Genomic DNA, 23,643 nt, shown 5'->3' with positions numbered 1-23,643 from the left:
CCTTCTCATGGGGCGGCCTTGGGGATGGAAGATCGATGCACTGGAGGTGAAAATCTACTGGATTTTCAAGCAGCTCTGGCAGCTGGCTGTTGTCTGCTGAGTGTTCGCATGCCAGATTTCATATCCGGAAGTGTTTTCGTGTTTTCTCTACCTCACCCAGGGAGCACGGGGCATTTTTCTTGTGACCTGAAGTTCAACCTCGGACTACTGCCACAGCCTTCTAAGTTCCTCCCCGCTACAACCCAGCCTGTGTACGGCGGCCTGGGTGGTCCTCCTGGAGCGGCACTTTCATGCATCAACGCATAACAGGTCGACCTCATCTCCCCCGACCCCATTTATCAACCTGCCTGCATCTGTGCCTGTCTCCACTACCTTCCCTCCTGGTATAAGAGGTGACCGCCTGCTAGGGCCAACCCCTCCACTCCAGTGCAAGCCATCCTGTTTTGTCTCTTTTTCCAGGCCATTGAGGTTTCCTTCTCTACTGAATGATCCCCATTAGTATATCAACATGTTATCATCTTCCATTTTTTTAAAAAAATCTCCCTTTGATTCCACATTTACTTCCAGCTGCCACTCTACTTCTTTGCTTCCCATTAGCACAAAACTTAGAAAAAAATCAAAGAGACACTTGTCTGGACTCTCTATCTCCAGCCCTTACTGGCTATTCTTTCTCGAATCCACTCTTCACTGCAGTGAACCCAGTCTTGTCAAGGTCCCAATGGCCTCCATCTTTCCAGTTACCATGGTCGATTCTCTGTCCTCATCTTATTAAACCTCTCAGCAAGAGTGGCCAGCGTGAATGCACTCTCCTCCCGTAAGCCCCCTGTGAGCGTGCCTTTGGGAAACCACTCTGAGCTTCCTCCCACCTCTCTGTCTCCTCCACTGGCCCGAGACTCTTGCAATGCCCAAGTGTTGGGGTAACGGAGGGCGTGGTCCTTGGACCTCTCCTCTTCGTTTACTCTGTCTTTCTATGTGATCTCTTCCAGGCTCATGGTTTTGAGTATTGTCTATATACTGATGGCTCCCAAATGTTATCTGTAGCCCCACTGCCTCGCTCAGCTCCAGACTTGCACGTGCCCAGTCAGTCCAACACTTCGTCTTTGGCATCTACCAAAACTTAATTTGTTCAGATCAGAATTCTCGAACTCCTCAAGCCACTCCTGTTGTTCCCTATTTCAGTAAGCGGCACCAAATTTACCCAATAACTCAAGCAGGACCGGGCCCCCCACTCCTCTCTTTTCCCCCAGTAAGTCAGTCAGTCCTGTCTACCTTTCAGGTATTTCCTAAATCTACCTGTGCTACCTTTCAGGTATTTCCTAAATCTGAACACTTCTCCCCAAGCCATCGCTGGCCTCTCACCTGACTGCAGCACTCTTCCAGCTGGCCTCTCTTCTTCCCCAGTCTTGTCCTCGTACTGTCTATTCATCAGAAAGCTGGCAGAGTGATAGGTCCTTTCAAAAACTTAGATCAGATCACATCTCTCCCCTGCTCAAAACCCTCCAATGACGTCTCATGGCACTTGGAAGAAAAATTCAAATTCCCTCTGCTGCTCTATAAGGCCCTCCATTATCTGAACCCTGCTTACTTCTTGGGCCTTATCTCCTCCAGCCTCACCCACCCACCCCCGCCCCTTGCTCACCCTGCTCTAGTTACACCGGCCTGACTTTTCCTCTGACATACTAAACCTACTCCCCTACCCAGCCAAGCCTTGTGTTTGCTCTTCCCTCTGCTTGGAAAGCTTTCTCCAGACCTTCCCACTGGCTGGCTCCTTCGGTCCATTCCAGGCCCTGCTTCTATGCCAACTCTTGGACGGTATCTTCCCTGATCACCTTATAGGAGATTGTCATATACCCTTTCCTGAAAGTGCATTATTCCTTGTATGTACGTGACATGTATATGTGGTGTGTATATGTTATTGGTCATGTATATATTTAGGTACACGTATTCTCTGTCTCACCCTTTAAAATAGAAGCTCTGTGAGGGCAAGGACCTCATCTGTCTTCTTCCCTACTCTATCCCAGCTCTCGGAAAGCACCTAATACAATAGAAACTTACTAAATAGTTGGAGAATGAATGGTCTAATGGAGTCCTTCTCCCTCCTGTCAGTCCTGCCTGTAAAAAGAATGCAGAGAATGGGAGTGGGTGGCGTGAAGGAAGGGTGGAAGCTCAAGTTCAGGGACCCTCACTACCAGGTTTCCAACCCAGCACTCTGCTACCTGCTTTATGTGTATTATTTGCTTCAACCTCACAACTATCCTATGACTAGGTGTTATTTCCATTTGAAGGATGGGGAAACTCAGGTAAAGTGATTGTGCAGGTCAATGTAGCCAGCAACCAGCAGAACAGGATTTGAATCCAGGTCTAGCTGGCTTCTGACGACACTATTCTAAGCACCATATTCTGTACATTCTGTAGCCAGAGTTTCACTAGAAGTTCTGCCCCCAGGCCGGTCCACTGGTGGGAAGGGGCCTGATGGGGAGGGGGCTGGGTAGCAAGCAATGGTATTGCTGGCCCTGCTGGCCTGACCTGGAAGAAAGGGCTGAGGAAGTGACCCCCTCTGGAGTCTGTGGGTTCTCCCTGAGGGAAGGCAGGTGAGAGGGTAGAGGTGTGTGCAAGCCCTGGTCATTTCTGCAGCAGACCCCAGAGACAGGTGGAGCCAAATTTGTCTGAAGCAGCCTAGGCTTCTCTGAGTTCGTGGAAATTGCAGACAAGGAGAATTCACCAGTCCTGAGCACCCCACCCCCACCCCCCATCTCCCTCTACTCTGTGATGTTTCTAATGCAGTCACCCAGTGCGCCACCCAGTGCGGGCCCTGGAGCCTGGGGTGTTAAATAAATTAGGCTCAAAGAAATCAAGGGAAGGGGGCCAGACAGGAAGTAACTAAATAAGCCTGCCTTCTTCCTTAAGCTAGCTCCTTGCGGCTCTTCCTCTTTTCTCTCCCTCCCTTTCTGCCATTCCCTACTTCCACTGACAGGTTGATTTTTCATCTCATAAAAGATTTTTTTAAAGAGTTGATTTGGCATATACCCAAGTATAAAGTCTGAAGAATTTCGGGTGGGGAGAAGTCTCTCATGATGTGCCAGTCACTTTCAGTCCCTTAGCCAACTTAATCCTCACGGTAACCCTTCAAGAGTCATGCCATCTTCCCACTTGTCAGCAGAGCACTGGGGCCTCCAGAAGCTATGTTAATGAGATAGTATTAATAATGCCTCTGGGTCCAGAAGGTACTCTAAAGCTGATGCCTGTCCTCAGGTAACGCCTCAGCCTCAGCTTCAGCGGCTCAGACAATGGGGGCAGAAGTGGAATCAGATCTGATCCTGTCTGGTTCCAAATACCCATGGGCTTTCTATTCCCCACACTGCCTGGGGCTAAGTGCGCCCTTGAGGGGAACTGATGCTTAGAATCTAGACCCCTTCTTCCTTTGCTGCCTGTGCCGAAAGCGGCCCAATAAACAAGAAAGCACAGCCTGATCTGGAAAGGCCTGAGTATTATGGTCCAGGATTTTCTTGTTTATCCAACTTGGCAGGCAGACGGATATCAGCTTCTCTTGCCCTGCACCCTCCTCCCCCATTCATTATGGTTTGTTGCTATAACTGCTGTGTGTGTGTGTGTGTGTGTGTGTGTGTGTGTGTGTGTGTGTACTTTATGCATGTAGACTTTAGATCTCCAAGGACAGTGCCCTTGACCCCTCTGTCTTCTGTGGCTCTCCTGGTGCGCTTCGTGCACTTCGTTCAGGTGTTGCGCCCCGTGGACCCAGCCGTGGTATGCTGCCATTGCTTGATACGGATACTCCTGAGTCTCTTGGGGACAAGGAAGGCAGCCAGGTTAGATGGAGACTTTGTCCTCCCTTTGCGTGTCTGCTCACACGTGCCTCTTGCTGCCTCAGTGTGGGGACCCTGAAGCCCCCAGCCTGCAGATCCCAGCGGCAACCTCCCCTCGGTCAGTGGGACTCAGACCCCTCTCCTGACCATCTACATCTCCTACTCGCTGTGGAGCCATTTCGTTTTCACATCTTCTCCTTGGTGCTCTCTGTCCTGCCTCCCTCCTCCCACACATCGCACCCACCTGAGCCTTTCTCCCCACCGATTTATACATGATGAATAAGAACAACAATTCAAACAGCACTTTGTTGTTTGATCAACGACTTGTCGCTCAACTACTTTTTCAAACTCTGGACGGAGGCCCCTTTCGAACTCCAGGGAGAGATTTTTAAACTTGTCTCACCCTCACTGGGTGCCTGCTTTTGCCTCCCCGGGTCAACAGGCCCCCCTCACCTCTTCTGCCCTCTCCACCCCAGCCTGCAGGGCTATTTTGGGTGTGTACCAGTCAGGGTTAATCTCCTTAATCGTTGAGCTGTGCTGCCCAGTGCACTCCTGATAGGGCCCAGCCCTCTGCAAAGGGCAATCTGAGGGTTGGTGCCACCGGCCTCGGGCACTCAGGCATCCCCATCCCTGTAGAGAAGCCATGGACGCTGGGCTGTGAACTGGGACTGGTAGGGGAGGGGAACGGCGAGGCCGTGTGACCCAAGGGGGAGGTCAGGAGGCTCTGGCCCAGCAGCTACTGGCTAGTGGGGTGCTTCTGGTTAGCTTCTCAAGGGACAACCTAAAAGAGCTTCCTTCACCCCCACTCCCAGGTCAGCTGCCCCTGCTCCTGGCTGCGTGCAGGTGCTAATCCCCAGCCCCTGGTAACGCCAGGGAGAAGGACAGGGGAGACAGGCTGGAGATTTTCTTTCCCACTTGGGAAGGAAAGAGAACACATGAGTTGACCTGCTGGGATCAGGTTCCTGAAACCGGAGCCAAGCACAAGGGTTTCACTGAACTATTGGCTACACACCTGCCCAGGGGCTTTGTCTTCCACCTGGGCAGAAGGAGAGTCCCAGGAGGACCAGGGCAGAACACACAGGGCTGAGAGGTCTGCCCCTTTAAAGGGAGGGAGGGAAGCTGGGGGCCAGCTCTGCCAAGCCCCACCTCCAGCTCCAAACATTCATTCAACAAACAGAGGTTGAGGGCCCACCTTGCGCCTGCCCTGGTATGGGCACTCATCCTCCAGAATCACACGAGCTGGCGAGGAAGAGATATAAGAAAACAGGATGGGGTTGGTACAGAGCATGGCATTGGAGTGCTCAGATCAGACATGGTGCCTAAATTTGCCCTACAGTCAGGGAAGACTCCCTGGAGGAAGTAGTACCTGAGACCTGAAGGGGGCATGAGGGTGGATTGGGGAGAGGAGTATTCATCAAGGACTGGGTAAACCAATCCAGGACAGCCCTGGAGTCCTCCATCCCTCTGAGGGAGAAGCCATCTGAGGCCTCTTCCACAGTCTATACCTCTCTGGCACGATAGCCAGAGTATTAATCTTGGGGCTCTTTCCCCAGAGAAACCAGAGCTGAAGACCCAAACTGGGCCTGCCTTCCACTCTCAGCTTCTGTCTAAAATAGGCAAACCAACATTTCATTATGGAAAATGTTAAACACATATGCAAAAGTAGAGAGAACCATGTAGACCCATCACTCAGCTTCAGCAGTGATCAATTGATGGATAATCTTATTTCATCTATTCCTCGGCCCCCTTCCCTTGCCCATATTATTCTAAAGCCAATTCCCTTATCTTTCAGTTTTTCCCATAAATATTTCAGTATCCGTGTCTAAAAGGCAAGGGACCTTTAAAAAGTGTATCCACAATACCATTATCCCACCTAAAAGGAATGGACAAAAATTCCTAATGCCATCCAATATCCAGGCAGGATTTACTTCCCTAATCTACACTTGGTTCTAATAGTTTGAATCCCAAATCCACACTTGGTGTTAATATTTATGTTCCTAGGGGTGCCTGGGTGGCTCAGTTGGTGAGACGTCCGACTTCGGCTCGGGTTATGATCTCATGGTCTGTGAGTTTGAGCCCCATGTCGGGCTCTGTGCTGACAGCTCAGAGCCTGAAGCCTGCTTTGGATTCTGTGTCTCCTTCTCTGTCTGCCTCTCCCCTAATCACGCTCTGTCTCTGTCTCTCAAAAATGAATAAATGTTAAAAAATTTTGTTTTTAAATATTTATGTTCCTAGTCTTGCAGGCAGGGATGAACATTCAGCCAGACTAGACAATGTGATAGCCCAGTGCTTCTGTGACGACAGTATGAATATGTGATCTGTGCTCTGTAACACCTCTGTGGTGCTTCTGTATGTGTGTGTCTTGTGACCCTAATTAGATTATAAATTCTTCAGGCCAGGGGCTGGCATTACTGCCCTTTTTGGTACCCTGGTGTGGCAGAGAGGAAGATGCATAGTCCTTAAAGCTGGCCAGGCTACTTGTTGCTGTGTGAACTTAGGGCGGTTAATCCAACCTCTCTGAGCCTCAATTTGCTGCTCTGTATAATGGGAATAAAAATACCTATCTCCCAAGAAGCACAAGATTTAAATAAAAGAAAAGGTGAATATGCATAGCATATAGAAATTTCTCAGTAAATGTTCATCTTGCTGTGCTTCCTCAAGTCAAGTGAAACAGGCTCACAGTTACTCTTTGTTTTCATTAACTTCCAGTTCCTTACTGGGAGCAAAAAACACTATCAAGTGAGAGCCACAGCCGGCACGGCAGCCTGGAACTCCACCCTGGCACTGTTCTGTGTCTGTGCTATCAAAGGCCCCCCAGCCTGAGTATCCAGGGTTTGTTTGTTTATTGTTTACTTTGGCTACTAGTTAAACAGACACGCTTGGCTTCCTCAGCGCTGGGGGAACTAAAAGAAGGGAGGGGCTGGCAAGGGGTAGAAATTAATGAATTAATCATTTCATAGCTGTTGTTTATTGAGCATTTATTATATGCCAAGCTCAGTGTTAAGTGCTGTACATTATTATGCTTTCCGTTTTCACAGCAATCCTAAGGGCTGGATACTTCGTAGCTGAGGAAAGTGAGACAGGTTAGGTAACTTGTCAGTTACATAGTTATACAGACCGGAAGAGACGCTACTACTCAAACCAGGCTTTTCTGGCACTTAAATCCAAGTTCTTAATCACACATTCACTAGCTTGCTAATGGTGCTAAGGAAACCACTTTTTAGGGTTCATGGCCATTCATCCAGGTTTACAGAGATGACTGCTGCCCATGGCTTGGGATGGCTTGAACTCCAGCCAGCCACTCTGCCAACATATGCCCTTGGACTGGATGAGGAAGAGTAAGGGCAGCCTCTCCCTCCAAGGGAAAAATGACACTGAAGCCACCTCATACCGTCTCACATACACCTGTGTGGGTGTGTGGGTGCACACCACACACACTCACACATGCACACACCCCACCCTCTGTTCCCTGACCGGGGCTCTGTCTGCAGAAACAGGCGTGCACCTGGCAAGGGTGAGGGGAGTACGGCTGGGGAGAAGCATGCCAGGGTTTCAGTTGGCTCAGGAAAAAGGCTTTTGAGAATGAAATTTCCCGGAGCATAAGAGTCCCTCACGCTCTCCACACCCTAAGCATCTTGCTTTGGGTTTGAGAATGTTCTGCATTTGACTTCAGTCTCAGGAGTATCTTTCTGCATCCCAGAAGCCACCGGGCACAGAGCCTGGGGACTCTCTGCAGGAGAAGAGAAGGGCTGGGCTCCAGGTTGGGTGTCCAAAGCCTGGGGTGCGTTGCCTGGCTTTCCCTACATGTCCTGTGGGTGTCGGGTACCAGGTCCTCATGGGGAGTCCCCTATGTCCTCTCATTTTGTTTTCCATAAGCATTCTAGTGTCTGTTCATCTTGACACAAGTGGCATCAGAGGCAATCACCTTGCCCCCAGAGCAATGAATTCCCGAGCCTTCCAACTCCTCACTCCTGACTTCTTGGTGAAGCCTTAACCATGGGCCCAGGGTGGTAGAGATAGAGACAGAGGTCCAACTCTTCTACCTCACTTTCCCTCATCCCTCCCTCTCATCTCCTTTGCGAAAATGAACACGGTGTTTGAAGCTCTGGGCCTTGGTTTCCATAGACGTAAAACAGAGGATGAGAATTGAGATTGAACTTTTTCACGCAAGAATCCACAAGTAACAGGCAAGGTACAAGAGACGTGGCCAGTAAGTACTGACGAGAAGAGAATCCGCGCAAAGACGTGGGACTGTTTCCCCACCAGACATGCTCTTCTGTGGCCAAGGGGTTCTACAGAGCCACGCTCAGGTGGAGGCTGATCTAGTTTGTCCCAAGAAGACTTATATATGAACACATGATGAAAAAAGAACTCTCCGTGCCAACCCAGGAAAAGAGAAAGGTTTTGCTTAAGCCCGTCTTAGGTGTGGGCAGATGCTTCCAAAATGGCGCCCTTGCATCTCCTCTGTCCCCTCCTCATGGCAAAACCTCGCTGGGGAATATCCTTATTCCCCCCACCCCCAAAGGGGCCTGGCTGACTTGTAAAAGGAGGGGATTACTACCTGGCTTACTACCAAAAGGAGGGGAGGCTCCCTCAAGATGCTCCTCCAAGGAAGTGCAAACCCCAACTTCCCTGGGAGTGAAACTGAAGCCATCAGGTTGAGGAGCATTTCCCACCTCACAGACCCCCAACCCCTGCCTCCCATCGCTGTGGGAGGCCCATCTGCCCCTGAGCCTCCTCAAATGGTCCATGTGCCTTGAGTTGCCCAGAGGGCCTAAAAGCGAGCAGTTCTGCAAGGAGGGCTGACTTTCTTTCCTGAGGTGGCTGCCAGGAGACCTCGAGCATCATCCTATCCTCCGCCCGTCCTCACAACGGAGGACGTGAATGTGAAGGGAATAAAGTGCTCGGGGACAAGGATGGTGTCATCTTGACAATGAACGCTTCAAGGACGTTCTCCAGCTCCCATCCTCCCCGTGGCCCCATCTGCTATTGCGGGATGGCGAGTTCTGCTAACATAGCCAATTTGTGCTCTATAACCGAAACTAGGGGCAAGAGGTTCCCAACTGCCAGTTCAGCGGATGCTGTTTGCTTCCGAAGCACCACAGCTTTTGCCAACAAGACCTTTTGCTCTAAGGAAAGCAGCATCCGAGTCACGAGTTAGGGTCTCCCTCCCCGCCCTGCCCTCCCCCCCCCCTCCTGTAGCATATTGCTCACTCACATCCATGGACATCTCCCTCTGAATAAGTTTCTTGGTCTCCTTTTCACAGAAGCTGAGCATGGCTTCCCGGCTGTACATGCCCGTGGACTGCTTCTCCGTCTGGTTCCTCTGCCGCAGCCCCACGGGAATGCTCCCATCTGGGTCCACCACGTCCAGCTCCTTCTCCAGCTCCTCCATCTCCTCGGGAGACAGGGTGGACAGCAGGCTGTCGATGTCGGGATCTTCGCTCACCTGCCGCCGATACTTGGCTACCTTAGACATCTTGGCAAAGTGGGTTGTGGCTCTCGCAGGGGCTGCTGGACTCCTGATGGGCTACGAGGGGGAGGCACGGAGCTGATCTGGATGGAGCAGAGTGGACTTGAGAGCGGACCCCTAGCTGGTTGAGGACGTGGCTCCTCCGCCCTGCCCTGCTCTGCCACAGGTGCCGAAGTGTTAACTGCAAGCCAGCTCCGAAGCCCGGGGCTAGTGGACCCTGGCTGGTCTAACCAGTGGCCAATAAGACTTGACAACTGCCTGGCCCCGAAAGGCGAAGCCAATCCCCACGCAGGGGGCGGGCCTGCCTCGCTGTCAGAGCTGTTTGAAACTTGAGGACATTCCAGGGAATCTTGGAGCTCTGTGTGACCAAATTTAGTACAGAGCATTTAGCCTTTTAAAGACAAGGGGGCCACGCAATGAGAAAAAGATACAAAAATGCAGAGGCTGGCAGAAGCTGATCAGAGCCACGGGAGAGCCAGAAAAGCAGGGATGGGGCTGTGGGGGTTCAAGAACAGGCCCGTCCCAGGCATGTCCTGTTGGAGCACAGATCTGACGTCTCATCCTGGGTGGATGTTGCTGTCGTTGGTGCGTGGTCCGCTGACTCCTTTCTACTGTATTTGGTAATGTGCTGGGGGACTTCCAGTAGTTTACAGCCTCAGGAAAGATATGGGATTCCAGATCATCTGAATTACCTGCCCACCCATCCTCTCTTCGAAGGAGAACCCAAGTGCTGAGCATCAGAGGCCTCAGCCACTTCTTGAGAGAGAGGAGAGACAGAGAAAATAAATCTCCACTGTGTACCCAAACTGAAAACTGGTAGGCTGTTTGGGGAAGACAATGTGACCTGCAGAAGTCAGGAAACTTCAATTTACATGACGTGCCAAGGCTCTTAAGGAGAGGGTTCAGACCCCCCTCCCTTCTCATCTGCTGGGGCAACCGTAGACAAACCTCCTTTGGGAGCGCCGAGGAGGAGCCGGCAGGTTGCCACCCCACGTATAAATCCAGAGCGTGATTGAGGGTGTCTTCGGAGAAATTTAATTCTGGGCTGTGGGGAGGGATACTATTGCAGCAGGCCTGGCATGTTTCATAAAAGGGCTTTCCACTGCCCATCCATCATGCTGCCTGCACAAGTCACAGAGACACTCAATCTCCTGCCCCCCTCCCTCCTGCCACAAAATCCCTTCTAGAAGCCCTGGTGTAACCCATCAGGGTAGATGCTTCGATCTTTCCTGGCGTCTTTCCATCCTAAGCCAGAGAGAGAGAGAGTCACCTGATCAGCATTTGCTGAGTACAGGGATCGTCTGGGACAAAAACTTGGCCCTGGCATTCAATGTCCACTAGTCCAGCTTTAGGTTAAGGCTGAGGAAGGGATGGCGCTGACTGACGGGACTGGAGTACAGAGGTGAGGCAGGGAGACCTGAGAGGAAGAGTGGAAGAAAGGCTTAGAGAATCCTGGGGGTTGTCATTTTTAGAAGGCAGTGGTCAGTCTGTCAGTGAGCCAGTAAACATGTATTTATTGAGTGCCTATGCGTCAGGCACAGTTCTAAGGGCAGAATGTATAACTAAAGATAGAAAGTCAGGAGCACCTGGCTGGCTCAGTGGGTAGAACATCTGAGTCTTGGTCTCAGGGTCAAGAGTTCAAGGCCCAGGTTGGGTGTGGAGCCTAACTTTAAAAAAAAAGAAGAAAAATGAAACTCCGTGCAGGCTCTGCCTTCTTGCAGCTTACTTTCTATCAGTGAAGATAGTTAATAAGTAAATAATTTCAAATAATTCATTAAAGAATTAAAAGTCTACAACATGCCTCAGAAGAGAAGTACAGGGGCCATAAGGAAACTCAACAGAGGAGGCCAGAGAGCAGGATGGCTTCATCGCTCAAGCCTAGGCTCTCCAGGCCAAAGGACCATGTTAGGTCCTGGCATTGCTGCTTGCCAGCCAAGTGACAGAGGGTTGACTTAATCATCTGTAAAATAAGGACAGCAGTGGTACCAACCTTGTAAGATTGTTGTGAACATCGGATCCAAACTCACACACGGAACAGTTGCTATACTTGATATATGGTAAACACATGGTAATTATTAGCAGTGATTACTGTTTTTTTAAACATTTACTTATTTTTGAGAGACAGAGAGACAGAGTGTGAGCAGGGGAGGGACAGAGACAGAGGGAGTCACAGAATCCAAAGCAGGCTCCAGGCTCCGAGCTGTCAGCACAGAGCCCAACGCAGGGCTCGAACCCACGAACCGTGAGATCATGACCTGAGCCGAAGCCAGATGCTTAACAGAATGAGCCACCCAGGCCCCCCTGTGATTACTATTTTTATACAGTTATTTACAATTATGTATTTACTCGCTTCATACTTGTCTCCCCATCCCACCTCTTGTCTTTTTCTTTCTTTCCTCAGCAGTAACCACCCTCAGTACCAGTACACACACACACACCCCTTCTCATCTGATGCTCACTCACTCATTCATTCAAGCATTATTCAGATACTGCTATGTATAGATAGCATGCCAGGCACTATGGGGTAAGAGATACAAAAAAATTACAACATGGTTATTCTCTTTAAAATGTATAACTTATGGGGCAAAACCTAATTATACTATAAGGCAAAGTGAAGCAAGACAGGTGGACGTGATTGTTAAGAGCCCAACAGAAGCTACAGTAGTTTTTTGAGACAGAGAGTGAGCAGGGGAGGGGCAGAGAGAGAGAGGGAGACACAGATCTGATGCAGGCTCCAGGCTCTGAGCTGTCAGCACAGAGCCCGACATGGGGCTTGAACCCACGAACCATGAAGTCATGACCTGAGCCAAAGTTGGATGCTCCACTGACTGAGCCCCCAGGCCCCCCAGGCTGCAATGATTTTGCAGGGAGGAGTCAGGTGGGCATCCCAGAGGTCCTAACAAAGGACTTAAGCTAGGCCGAGGTGGGCTTTCGTTCAATACGCTGTGTGGAAAGGACACTTCCTGCATCTGCCACTGAGTCCCTAGCCCAACCCACCCCTAATCCTGTCTCGCCTTGGGTAACTCAGTCTTCACCCTCACTCTGGCCCAGCCTCTTTCTGGAGGAGGCATCGCCTTCTGCGATCCCTGGCTCTAGCGTCACGTTGGCCAGCCTCTTCTCCCAGGCCCCGGTCCACTAAACGCAGCTCTCTCTCCAGCCTCCACGGATTCTTCTTTCTTAGGCTTTTTGCTAATAATGTTCACTTCTCCCAAACAGCAGTCAGGACCTGAAGGCAAAAACTACCTTCAGCCCCTGGGGCAGCCTTTATACCGTCTGGTTTCAGTGGCCTTCCATCTGGGTCCAGTGGAACTGTGGGAACACACTCAAAAAATAAATCTACAGCTTCCAAAGTTTAAGTCTGGACTCATGGCCTCCTAACCAAAGCGTCTGCACATAAACCCCTGTATCTTCTCTGCCTCGGGACCCACAATTCCAAACAGCTGGCTCTTCTGATATGACCCAGTCTGAAACGTTTTGCTCTCTAGAGTCCCAGGGACTGTGGGCTCACAGACTCTGAAAAGCTTCCCTTGAAAAGCATCACAGAGGGATCTGGAAGGCTCGGGAACCCTGAGCCCAGGAGCACAGTCTCCTCCAGCACCTGCAGTGAGGAACCACTCACTGCCCACTTTCTATGTAGGGGCCAAGAAGTATCCAAGCTCAGAATCCACTTCCACCTGAAACAGACACATCATGAGTATCATGCGATTCTGGCACAGGCTACTGCCCACAGAAAAACATGTACTGTTATGTTGGACCCAGGGAGAGAGAAAGGAAGGGAGACCCCAAGCTCTAGCCAAATATGTGGTGTTGGTGTTGGTGGGAAAAGGGAACCAGAACCAATTTAGCCAATGCTCAGTGGAGCTCAAGCTACATAGGACCAGGCACCTTGAAGGCACTGAGGGGCTGCGAGGGGAAGAGTCTGAAAAGGTCTATCCCCTTCCTCCACAAGTTGGGTCTGTGTAGAAAGAAGCATTCTTGGTTCTTTTTTTCTCGTTTGTGGCTTATTCTCTTGCGCACTCCCTACAGAGGCTGTTTCTGGTCTGTTCCTTACCCTATGACCTCATGGTATCCTTCTAGAATGAACTCCTTGAGCTATATTCATAAAGGAGATACAACTTTTAAATTGTTTTTTCAATTTTTTTATTTATTTCTGAGAGAGAGAGACAGAATGTGAGCAAGAGAGGGGCAGAGAGAGAGGGAGACACAGAATCCACAGCAGGGCCCAGGCTCTAAGCTGCCAGCACGGCACAGAGCCCAACGCGGGGCCCAAACTCACAAACCATGAGATTGTGACCTGAGCGGAGGTCAGACACAACCAATTGAGCCACCCAGGCGCCCCAGGAGATAAAACTTTAATAAGTCTTTATTACCCTGGAAGGGAAACAAATCTGGTCGAAGAAGGGAAGGGAGGCTTCTCTGCCTTTCCTTTCTTGTAATTAAATCTGCTCCAGAGGAAGTCCTGTCTCTAGCTTTCCAGGGCCATTGGCTTCTACAACATTCTTGAAAAGAGAATCTGAAAGAATTTAGTTCTTCTCAAAACTTTTTTTTTTAATTTATTTATTGTTTTTTGAGAGAGAGGAAGACAGAGTGGATGTGGGGGAGGGGCAGAGAGAGGGGGAGACATAGAATCTGAAGCAGGCTCTAAGCTCTGAGCTGTAAGCACAGAGTCCGATGTGGGCCTCGAACTCATGAACCATGAGATTGTGACTGGAGCCACAGTAGGATGCTTAACTGACTGAGCCACCCAGATGTCCCAAGAGAATTTAGTTCCTAATGCTTGGATGTGTAGACAGACATGTGAGAGATCTGTAGGTAACTGTCTCCAGACACAACTTATTTTTCCAGTCTTGCTTCTTAAGTCATTCTCCACATTTACTGCCCTAGGACTTTACTGCTTGATATAGCTTTGCTCTTGCTGCTTTAGTCTTTTTTTTTTTTTTTTTAATGTTTATTTGCTTTTGAGAGAGAAAAAAAGCATGAGTGGGGGCAGGGGGCAGACAGAGAAAGGTACAGAGGATCCGAAGCAGGCTCTTTGCTGACAGCAGAGAGCCCGATGCGGGGCTTGAACCCACAAACCATGAGATCATGACCCGAGCCAAAGTTGGATGTTTAACCAACTGAGCCATCCAGGTGTCCCTGCTTCAGTCGTTCTACGTTCCCTTGGGACCAGCAGCCCATCCAGTGACGCCATGTTCCTTCTTGCCCACACCTTTGTTGCTGTCATTCTCTCTACCTATAATGCCTGGCTTTGTCTTCACTGATCAAGATCTGACTGTAGCTTAAATGCCAGTTTATCAAGCATATTTTGTGAGCACATTCAGGCCTCCAGAACTCCCTCTCTCCTCTCAGTGCCTCTAGCACTCACCATGCTCTATGTCACACATTTTGGCACTTTATCATTTTGACCCAGCTATTCCGCAAGAGTGCACTCTTTCTTCCCAAGTGCACTCTTTCTTCCCAAGTACATTTTGAGGACCCTGAGAGTAGCAACATATCAATATTTTCTGTACTCTCTCTACCCTAATCCTAACACTAAGGACAATCCTGAGCACAGAATAAGGGTCTTATAATTGACTGGGGTTATAATCCCTCTAGTTTCTCTCCTGGTTCAGCACTGCCTATGCACCCTTGTTATCTATCAAATGCTCATTTTTCCCCAATCTTAGCTCTCTCAGTGAGCCCTCCCCCCAAAATGGTCTAATTGTACAAGAGTGGAAGATGAATAAAAGCTAATTGTGGGGGGTGGCAGGGGTAGATAATTACTTCAGAGCAGGGAAGGAGGCACCAGTGTCACTGCCAGACATGGCTACTTCCAGGTGGCTCCCTGAGGCATGAGGGATGATCTCCCTTTCTTCCCCTGTTCCTCACCTTGGTCTCTCCTTCCTTTCCCCTCACAGCAAATCTCACAGCAAAAGAGGCCATGAGTCGCAGTTCTTTTGGCTCATACATGGAGCTATTTTCCCCAGAGCAATACCCAGAGGACCTGGATCACAGGGGTTCCAGCAGCAGACTCTGGCGGGGCCCAGAACACTGACTGTCACCAATGTACCCTGCTGGGTTGGATCATCTCCTCAAACGCACCTCACCTTTATTGTGACTTTGCTCTCAAGGACCCCCATTCCTTTCTTCTATCATTCCTCCATGTCTTTGACCATTCTTTCAATGAGGGCCACGGCAGTTCCTCAGGCTTCTTTCAGACTCATTAGGAGGAGATTAGAATACCTAGTTCTTTTCTTCCAAGATGTTTCTTTGCTCAGATGGAAATGGATATTTTTCAGGGAGGGGTGACATCTTCCGTTTCTAGCCAACAAAGCTAAGTCCAAGGACTTGCTCACCCAGAAATGTCCTGTTACATCCCGTTACCTATTGAAGTTACAAGAAAGTAAAGAGTGATAAGTCCAAGAATACTTGCTGTCCATCTGAGCAGTGCCTCCCAGAACAGTAAGGGACTTTAGGATGGGGACTGTTGGAATGAAGTGAGCTGGGTAACCACAGCCTAGAGTCTGGCCCTCAGTTGTAAACTCACAAACCCGGTATTATCACCATTCTTGGTGATTGGTTTGATTCAGAAGAACCCAGCTCACAAGAGGTAGATGCATAAACAAATATACCTATCAAGTGGACAAGAATAGTTTTGAGCACAGGCCAGGGCATTCTCTCTTAAGAGAAATATATTCAGGGGCACCTGGATGGCTCAGTAAGTTAAGTGTCTGACTTCTGCTCAGGTCACGATCTCACCATTCCTGAGTTCAAGCCCTGCATCCACCATTCCTGCGTTCAAGCCCCACATTGGGCTCTGTGCTGACAGCTCAGAGCCTGGAGCCTGTTTCGGATTCTGTGTCTCCCTCACTGTCTCTGCCCCTCTCCAACTCGTGCTCTGTTTCTCTCTCAGAAGTAAATAAACATTTAAAAAATTTTAAAGGAAATCTATTCAGAAACCAAATAACACTCAGAAGACTGCATAAGGAATATGCAGTAAGAACAAAGGGAAGTAGCTAGAGCTAAGGAATATTTCACTGAGTCTTGGTGAGATCAGAAAAAAAAAAATCCTTGCCCCATGAGAATGCACATCTCTAGTTACTGAAATATTCATACCCACTAGGTCTGAAGTACTGACTAAATATCAAATTCTTGCTCTCTGACTTCCTCTTGTTGCCTACCTCCCACATTCTCTCTTCAGTCTGTACAATTAATTAGATTTAAAGGTTTATAATTACAGTCATACGTTCCAAAAAAAGACTTCTTGGACTTTACACATCCAAATTAGATGACTAATTTGAATCGTTCTTTTCACATAAAGATACATTTTACTGACGATCTTCAGTTCTGTGGAAGTTGTTTACCTGCTTACCTTATTTTCAAGTTTCTGAAGATACTTCACTCTTTACAGCAGCTTCCTATGAATTGCACTAATTTTTTCCATAAAATAAGTATATATGTATTTTAAAGTCAATCTCAAAAGTCAGGAATGGAAAAGAGCTCCTTTAACAGACATCCCATAACTGAGGTTTTGTTAACTGTAAGCTAAAAGAGGTCGATGGGCTCCCATCCTTTTGGGCTCTTCTTTTCTGGGCTAAACACCCCTCTTCTTCTGGTGATCTTTTGGAAAGTGGCCCGGAAGAGGCTCTTGTTGTTATACCTCCAAGTCAAGGACCCCAAATCGGTCAGAGTACTCCAGATGGCCCAGGTAAGTTCATTTCAAAGACATTTATCCAACATCTACCACATCTCAAGCATTGTGACTATAAGGGACTGTGACACTGTCTGCCCAATTGGGGCGCCTGGGTGGCTTAGTCGGTTGGGCGTCCGACTTTCGCTTAGGTCATGATCTCGCGGTTCGAGCCCCGCATCGGGCTCTGTGCTGACTGCCAGCTCAGAGCCTGGAGCCTGTTTCAGTCTGTGACTCCCTCTCTCTCTGACCCTCCCCTGCTCACGCTGTCTCTCTCTCTCTCTCCTAGAAATAAATAAAAAATATTTTAAAAAAAATTATATGCCTGCTACGTGTAGTTGGTAAAAGCTTCACACACCATGGTGAAATTAGTTAGCATTCATTCCCAAATTGGCAGCCAAAGTACTAAAAAAAAAAAAAAAAAAAAAAAAAAAAAGGAAAGGAAAGGAAAGGAAAAAAGAAATGTATGTAGGAAGTTTGGTAAACCCTAAAGGAATAGTGTCAGGTTAGCTCAGTCCTCGGAACCTTAACTGGGCTGCTTCCGGTCCACCCATCCCAAACTAGCAGCCTTCGGGAACCTGGGCAGGGCCAGCTCTGCCGCGAAGCGCCACTGTCCCGCCCCCACGCTGCCCCTGAAGTCCGGGCTCCCATTGGTTGCGGGAGGGCTCGGTGAGCCAATCCACATAGACTTTAACGCCCTCCTCTCGAGATCACTTCCGCCGCTGGGGTCAGGCTCCGCCCAGCTTGCCCGGCATCGCTCGCGCCAGTGGAGTCAAGATGGAGGAGTACGCGAGAGAACCCTGGTGAGCTTTACCACTGCCCTTCCTTTAGTCCTGCCCCTCTGCTCCCGGTCCTCGTTCTTCCCTGTCCAGTCCCCCGAGGTGCAAGCCGGACTCAGCCGCAGGCCCGTCGACGTGGGTCTGTTAACCGTTGGCAGCACCGGCTTGAGCAGCCCGTCGGCTTCTCAGCGCTGTACTCCCCCGGCGTTTGTGGCAGCCTCGCCGCCTCCAACCTGGCACTCTGGTGACCTTGCGTTGGATGAGGAGGTCCAGGCTTCGGCTAGACGGAGCCTCGGAACCTGTTTCCAACCCAGGACGTAGTCGACCTTGTGCGGGGTTAGTAATAATCCCCCCTGTCCGCTGAGGTGACCTTGGACGCGTCCCCGTGCCTCGCTTTGCTCGGTTCCTGTGTTGAGGAAGGGACAGTAGGCCTCTGAGGAGATGCCATTCTGCAGGCATTATTTGTGTCGTGAGATGTGTCCGCAGGGCGAAGCATTTCAAATGTGTGGAACAGAGATTTTACCCAAAGGGTCTGGATAAACTCTAGGCAAGAGCCTCGTAGTCGTGCTTGGAATTCTCCCTTGGGGGCAAAGGGGGACACGAATTATCTAGATAATAGAGATAGTAGCATGTGTTCTTTGAGAACCATGAACAGAAATTCATGTATTCAGTATTTGAATGAAGCCTCTGTGCTCACCACTTTATAGATTCAAAGAGTAAAAGCATGAGTAAGTCAGGCACATAAGTAGTTATAAAAAGGCAAAATTGCTATCAGAAATCTCAAGTTGCCTAAATTTAAGGCTCCTGGGGAGGGTCTTAAGTGAGAAATCAATTTTGGTTATTTGGACTAATCACCTGTTTAATTGTTTAATTGTGTTAGAGCAAAAGCCAAGATGTCCTCAATTTATGAAAGTGCCCAGTACTTTATATTGTTATCTTGCCAGCAGTAGCCATATTACCTGCTTTGTGCCTTTTTTTTTCTTTTAATCCCCCAACTAGGATACAGGGCATATGTTTCAGCACTTCCTAGCTCGTTAAAATTACCAAGGGGTGCCTGGGTGGCTCAGTCGGTTAAGCTTCAGCATCTGACTCCTTGATTTAGGCTCAGGTCATGGTCTTTTGTTTGGTGAGATTGAGTCTTGTGTCAGGCTCACATTGTGGAGCTTGCTTGGGATTCTCTCTCCCTCTGTCTGCCCCTCATGCACGCTCTCACTCTCTCAAAATAAATAAATAAACTTAAAAAAATTTTAAATTAACATGTAATTATCCCTGTTTCTCAGTTGTGCTTACATATGCCGAACTCAGTACCCTGTAGACTGCTGTTATCAGCAGCTGTTGGATATATTTTTAACTTTGTTGAGTTAAAGATGTTATAATAATGAGGGGTACCTGCGTGGCTAATTCGGTTGAGCGTCCGACTTTGGTTCAGGTCATGATTTCACGGTTCGAGGGTTCGAGCCCTGTGTCAGGTTTTGTGCTGACAGCTTGGAGCCTGCTTTGGATTCTGTGTCTTCCTCTTTCTCTATCCCTCTCCCACTCATCCTCTGTTTCTCTCTGTCTCGATAATAAGTAAACATTAAAAAAAAATTTTTTAAAGATGTTATAATAATGAATTTTCATCTAATGAATTAGGTGGTCCCTTTGTTTTCTCTTAGTACATATGTCCTGAAGCAATTCAGTCAGTTGTCTGGTTAGTTTTGTAGCTAAAACTACTTTGATCTGAGGCACTTGGGTGGCTCAGTCAGTTAAGCATCCTACTTTGGCTCAGGTCATGGTCTTGCGGTTTATGAGTTTGAGACCTTTGTCCAACTCTGCTGACAGCTCAGACCCTGGAGCCTGTTTCACATTCTGTGTTGTCTTCTCTCTCTGCCCCTCCTGTGCCCGTGCTCTGTCTCTCTCTCTCTCTCTCTCTCTGAAAAAATAAACATAAAAAATTTGAAAAGCTGCTCTGATCTTCTGTCCTGCCCTGTTTGGTAAGAGCATTTTCTCAGGTCATTCAACCTCAAACTATAAGCGTCTTTTTCTTCCCTCCACAGCACCCAGCCTCCAAACAGGCATGCCATAAGCAGTCTCAATTCTTTCATAATCTGCCTTTCTGTTCCTATTGTCACAATCTTACCTGGCACCCTTATGCCTTTCACAATACCTTCCTAATTGCTCTCCTTACCTCCAGCCTGCTTTAATACATCAGATGGACTTAGTCATCCCAAATACTCCTTTTGTCATTGGTTTCTTAAAAACAAAAAAAAAACAAAAAAAAACAGAAACAAAAACCCCACAGTCTGTATGATATAATGGAAAGGACTTGGAATTTTGAAATTGTAGATTTTTGTATTTAAATTGTAGTAGTTACCTATATGACATTGAGCAACTTAATCTCTGTCTGAGCTTCTGTTCACCTGTAAGATGAAGAGGACATAAGAATACTTTTTTCCCCCACAAAGTTGAGATTAGAGATTCTATAGGAAAATAACCTAACTTTTTTGAAACTCATAGGTCTTATTTGTATTGAAAGCACCTAAAACATAGTTAATACTTAACAAAAACTTAATTGTGTTATGTTACTTGTTCCCTATAGTATTTGTATTTACATACTTTTGTTATTTTTATAAAAGTTTATTTATTTTTGAGAGAGAGTGTGAGCAGCAGGGTGGGGTGGGAGCAGGACAGAGAGAGAGAATCCCAAGCTGGTTCTGTGCTGTGAGTGCAGAGCTAGTCGGGGCTCAACGCAAGAACATTGAGATCATGAACTGAGCCAAAATCCAGAGTCCGATGCTTAATCAACTGAGCCACCAAGGCGCCCTTAGTATTTATGTTCTTTTAGAGTCTAGCCTCAACCTTCCATTTTGTGTAATTCATCTCTTCTCTGCAGGAACATTTTGATTCAGCCAGAATTTGTTCAGAAACCGTTTCCATCTTGCCTTTGTTTTGGACATCCCTTCTTTGATACTCTGATTGCTCTCTAAGCTGAATCCTGTTGTTCTTTGCTGATTATTTTAATCCCCAACTAATAAGATCATTTGCACTAGATCTTTTTTTTTTAATGTTTATTTTTGAGAGAGAGAGAGAGAGAACAAACACAAGTGGGGAGGGGCAGAGGGAGAGGGAGACACAGAATCTGAAGCAGGCAAGTTACCAGCCCACCACTCAGAGGGAGCACTAATTCATTCTCCTTTATCTTTTCTCTATACTTCCTTTTAGTGTTTCTACCATTCTAAAGAAATTTTTCCAATCCCTTTAAGTTTCAAAGCACTGCTTAAACTGTTAAAGTGAAATCAAGTCACCTGGGGATTGTGTTGAACTATAAACTGAATCAGTAGGTCCTGGGTAAAGTGTTGAGAGCTTGCAGGTCTAACAAACTCCAAGTGTTGCTGAATTTGCTTTTAGGATCACAAAAACAAACATTGGGTAGCAAGGCCACCAAGCATCCTGCTGACAATTGGAATGTGTGCCTCATGAGGGGCGCCTGGGTAGCTCAGTCCATTAAGCGTCCAACTCTTGATTTCGGCTCAGGTCTTGATACTGCAGTTTGAGCCTTGCGTCAGGCTCCACGTGGACAGTGTGCGGCCTGCTTGGGATTGTCTCTCTCTCTCTCAGAATAAATAAATAAACTTAAAATATATATAATGAATTTAACCACTCACAGACTTTTTTTTTTTAAGTCAAATTTCTAGAATAGTAGTTCTTGTTCTACTGATGACATTATTCAGATTTCATTGTGTTGTATAAGTTAGGTTGCTACATTTGGAACCTAAGTTTACAAATTTAACCTCTAATTATTGAAGATTAGAGTGTTTCAGTGTATAAATGGACCTGATACAAACTAAAGTTCCAGGTGCTAACTGGGACTCCATAAACCCAGAAAGAGTTACAAACTTTAAAAATGTTTAAATTTGTCTCCCTCTGCCCCTATTGAATCTTCATTTTTGAGGGTCTCAACTTGAAATTTTACTACAGTGGGAGAGCTTACTTAGATCCCTGGGAGATTGGATCAACATTGATGATAATGTAATTTCCTATATATTTGCTTATTCACTTTTGCACAGTGCCCAACTTAGATGCAGTAATTATTAAATGAAAATTAAGTGCTGTTAACACTAGGGCATTAAAGCCAGTTCCGTTCCTTATGGCTTTGAGCCGAATAGATACGGATATGTTCAGAATCCTTTGTCTACATGTTTACTTTACTGGTTGAAGTAGACACCGCATTAGAATCTGATGTATCCTTTAGTATGTTATGTTAGCAAAGAAAGTTTCATGGTTTATGAATGAGAAATATAGCCATCTTTTTATTTTGTTTCCCCGTCCTCAGCCCTTGGCGAATTGTGGATGATTGTGGCGGGGCCTTTACGATGGGTACCATAGGTGGTGGTATCTTTCAAGCAATCAAAGGTTTTCGCAATTCTCCAGTGGTAAGTGAGTGAATGGTCTTATTTTAACATCATTTGAAATCTGGGTTAGTTAATATCCCTGGCGGCCCGATCACTAGGTTGGAAAGGTACTTTTATTTTTGCTTGCTTCTTTATAGGGAGTAAACCACAGACTACGAGGGAGTTTGACAGCTATTAAAACCAGGGCTCCACAGTTGGGAGGTAAGCAGAATTTTTCCATTTGTATGTCATACTAGCTTTTCTTGTTCATTCAAAGATGAAGCTCTGTTTTGTTTCTTCTTTTTTAGCTGATACCAGTTAGTGAGTTTAGTTCACTGTAACAGCTTGATAGAAATTACTATCTCTATACGTTCTTCTTGATTTATGCTTTATTCAGAAAGTTAACTGGAATTGCTGTATCCATTCATTTGAAAATTTTGTCTCTGTCCTTCAAATGCTCAGTGGTATTTGTCAAGAGTGATAGCTCCTGGGGTAATATAAAGCTGAAGAGAAAGTGATCTGAAGGATTGCGGTTTCACGAGAGAAATGGATGATGCTGATCAGTCTTCTCTCCAATTGGCTTTGAATGTTGTGCAGAGGTCATCGCAGAATTTGAAAAGAATTCATTATGCTTTTTAAACTTGGTTATTTCAAAGCTGGGAGGAGGGAGATAAAAAAGCTTAGAAACTATATTCATATACAAAGATAACAGTCAGTTTGTAGACATCATATAGAACACATGAAAAAGATTAAATACTTTTAGTCATTCCTTAGTAATTTTGTGCATCAGAGGAAATAGTCCTGTCTTTGTTTTTAGCATATTTTTCTTCGGAAGACTAGCTCAGAGCTGCCGCTTACAGACTGCTTGCTGTGTGCCAACCTCTCTGCTAAGGATTCCACAGCATTATTTTAATGCTCATAACAATATGAAGTCAGTATTATTATCCCCATTTTCCAGATAAGGGAATTGAAACTCTGAGAGCTAAAGTGATGGTATATCTTTTTCCTTTTCTTTTTTTCCTATGAAATAATTATATCTTCTGGAAGGTAAATTACTTACTCATTTTCCTTTGCTTTAATGGGTACCGTGTTGTTCAAGAATGATAAGTAGTATTAAAGCACATACCAAACCCTGAATTCCCAATATATACAGAAGTCATACAGGTTTTTCTGTATCTTTTAAGAGACTGCGTCAGTCATATTATGCTTTTTCAGTGAATGAAAAAACAATCAGGTAATGTCACAGCCAAGGGGAGCGTAAGGAGACATGATCACTAAATGTAACTTAGTATGCTGGAACAGAAAAAAGACATGAAAACTAAAGAAATCTGAATTAAGTGTGGACTTTAATTAATAATATATTGATATTGGGTCATTAATTATGCAAATGCACCATGGAAATGTAAGATGTTAGAAATTGGGTAACTGGGGGTGCCTGGGTGGCTCAGTCAGTTGAGTGCCCAACTCTTGCTTTCGGCTCAGGTCATGATCCCAGGGTCGTGGAATCGAGCTCTGTCAGGTTCAAGCCTCT

At 47.1% G+C, this 23,643-nt stretch overlaps 2 protein-coding genes across 2 annotated transcripts in view; one reads left to right on the top strand and one right to left on the bottom strand.

The window, feature by feature from the left end:
* The window catches only part of LMOD1 (leiomodin 1), a 43,498-nt gene extending 33,917 nt beyond the window's left edge, over positions 1-9,581 (bottom strand). The window contains exon 1 of the mRNA XM_077771980.1: positions 9,040-9,581. Within this exon, the coding sequence (XP_077628106.1) occupies positions 9,040-9,300 (261 nt within the window). The 5' untranslated portion in view covers positions 9,301-9,581. The remainder of the gene's footprint in view (positions 1-9,039) is intronic.
* An 8,121-nt stretch (positions 9,582-17,702) lies between these two features.
* TIMM17A (translocase of inner mitochondrial membrane 17A) overlaps positions 17,703-23,643 on the top strand; it is a 12,565-nt gene continuing 6,624 nt past the window's right edge. Inside the window, exons 1-3 of the mRNA XM_077771965.1 lie at positions 17,703-17,766; positions 22,055-22,154; positions 22,271-22,334. Coding sequence (XP_077628091.1) covers positions 17,741-17,766; positions 22,055-22,154; positions 22,271-22,334 — 190 coding nt within the window. The 5' untranslated portion in view covers positions 17,703-17,740. The remainder of the gene's footprint in view (positions 17,767-22,054; positions 22,155-22,270; positions 22,335-23,643) is intronic.

This window comes from Crocuta crocuta, unplaced genomic scaffold (assembly GCF_008692635.1).
Source record: "Crocuta crocuta isolate KB4526 unplaced genomic scaffold, BGI_CrCroc_1.0 scaffold318, whole genome shotgun sequence".
In the NCBI taxonomy this organism is placed as follows: Eukaryota; Metazoa; Chordata; class Mammalia; order Carnivora; family Hyaenidae; genus Crocuta; species Crocuta crocuta.
Note: the sequence above shows the minus strand (reverse complement) of the source record. Positions and strands in the feature narration are given on the sequence as shown.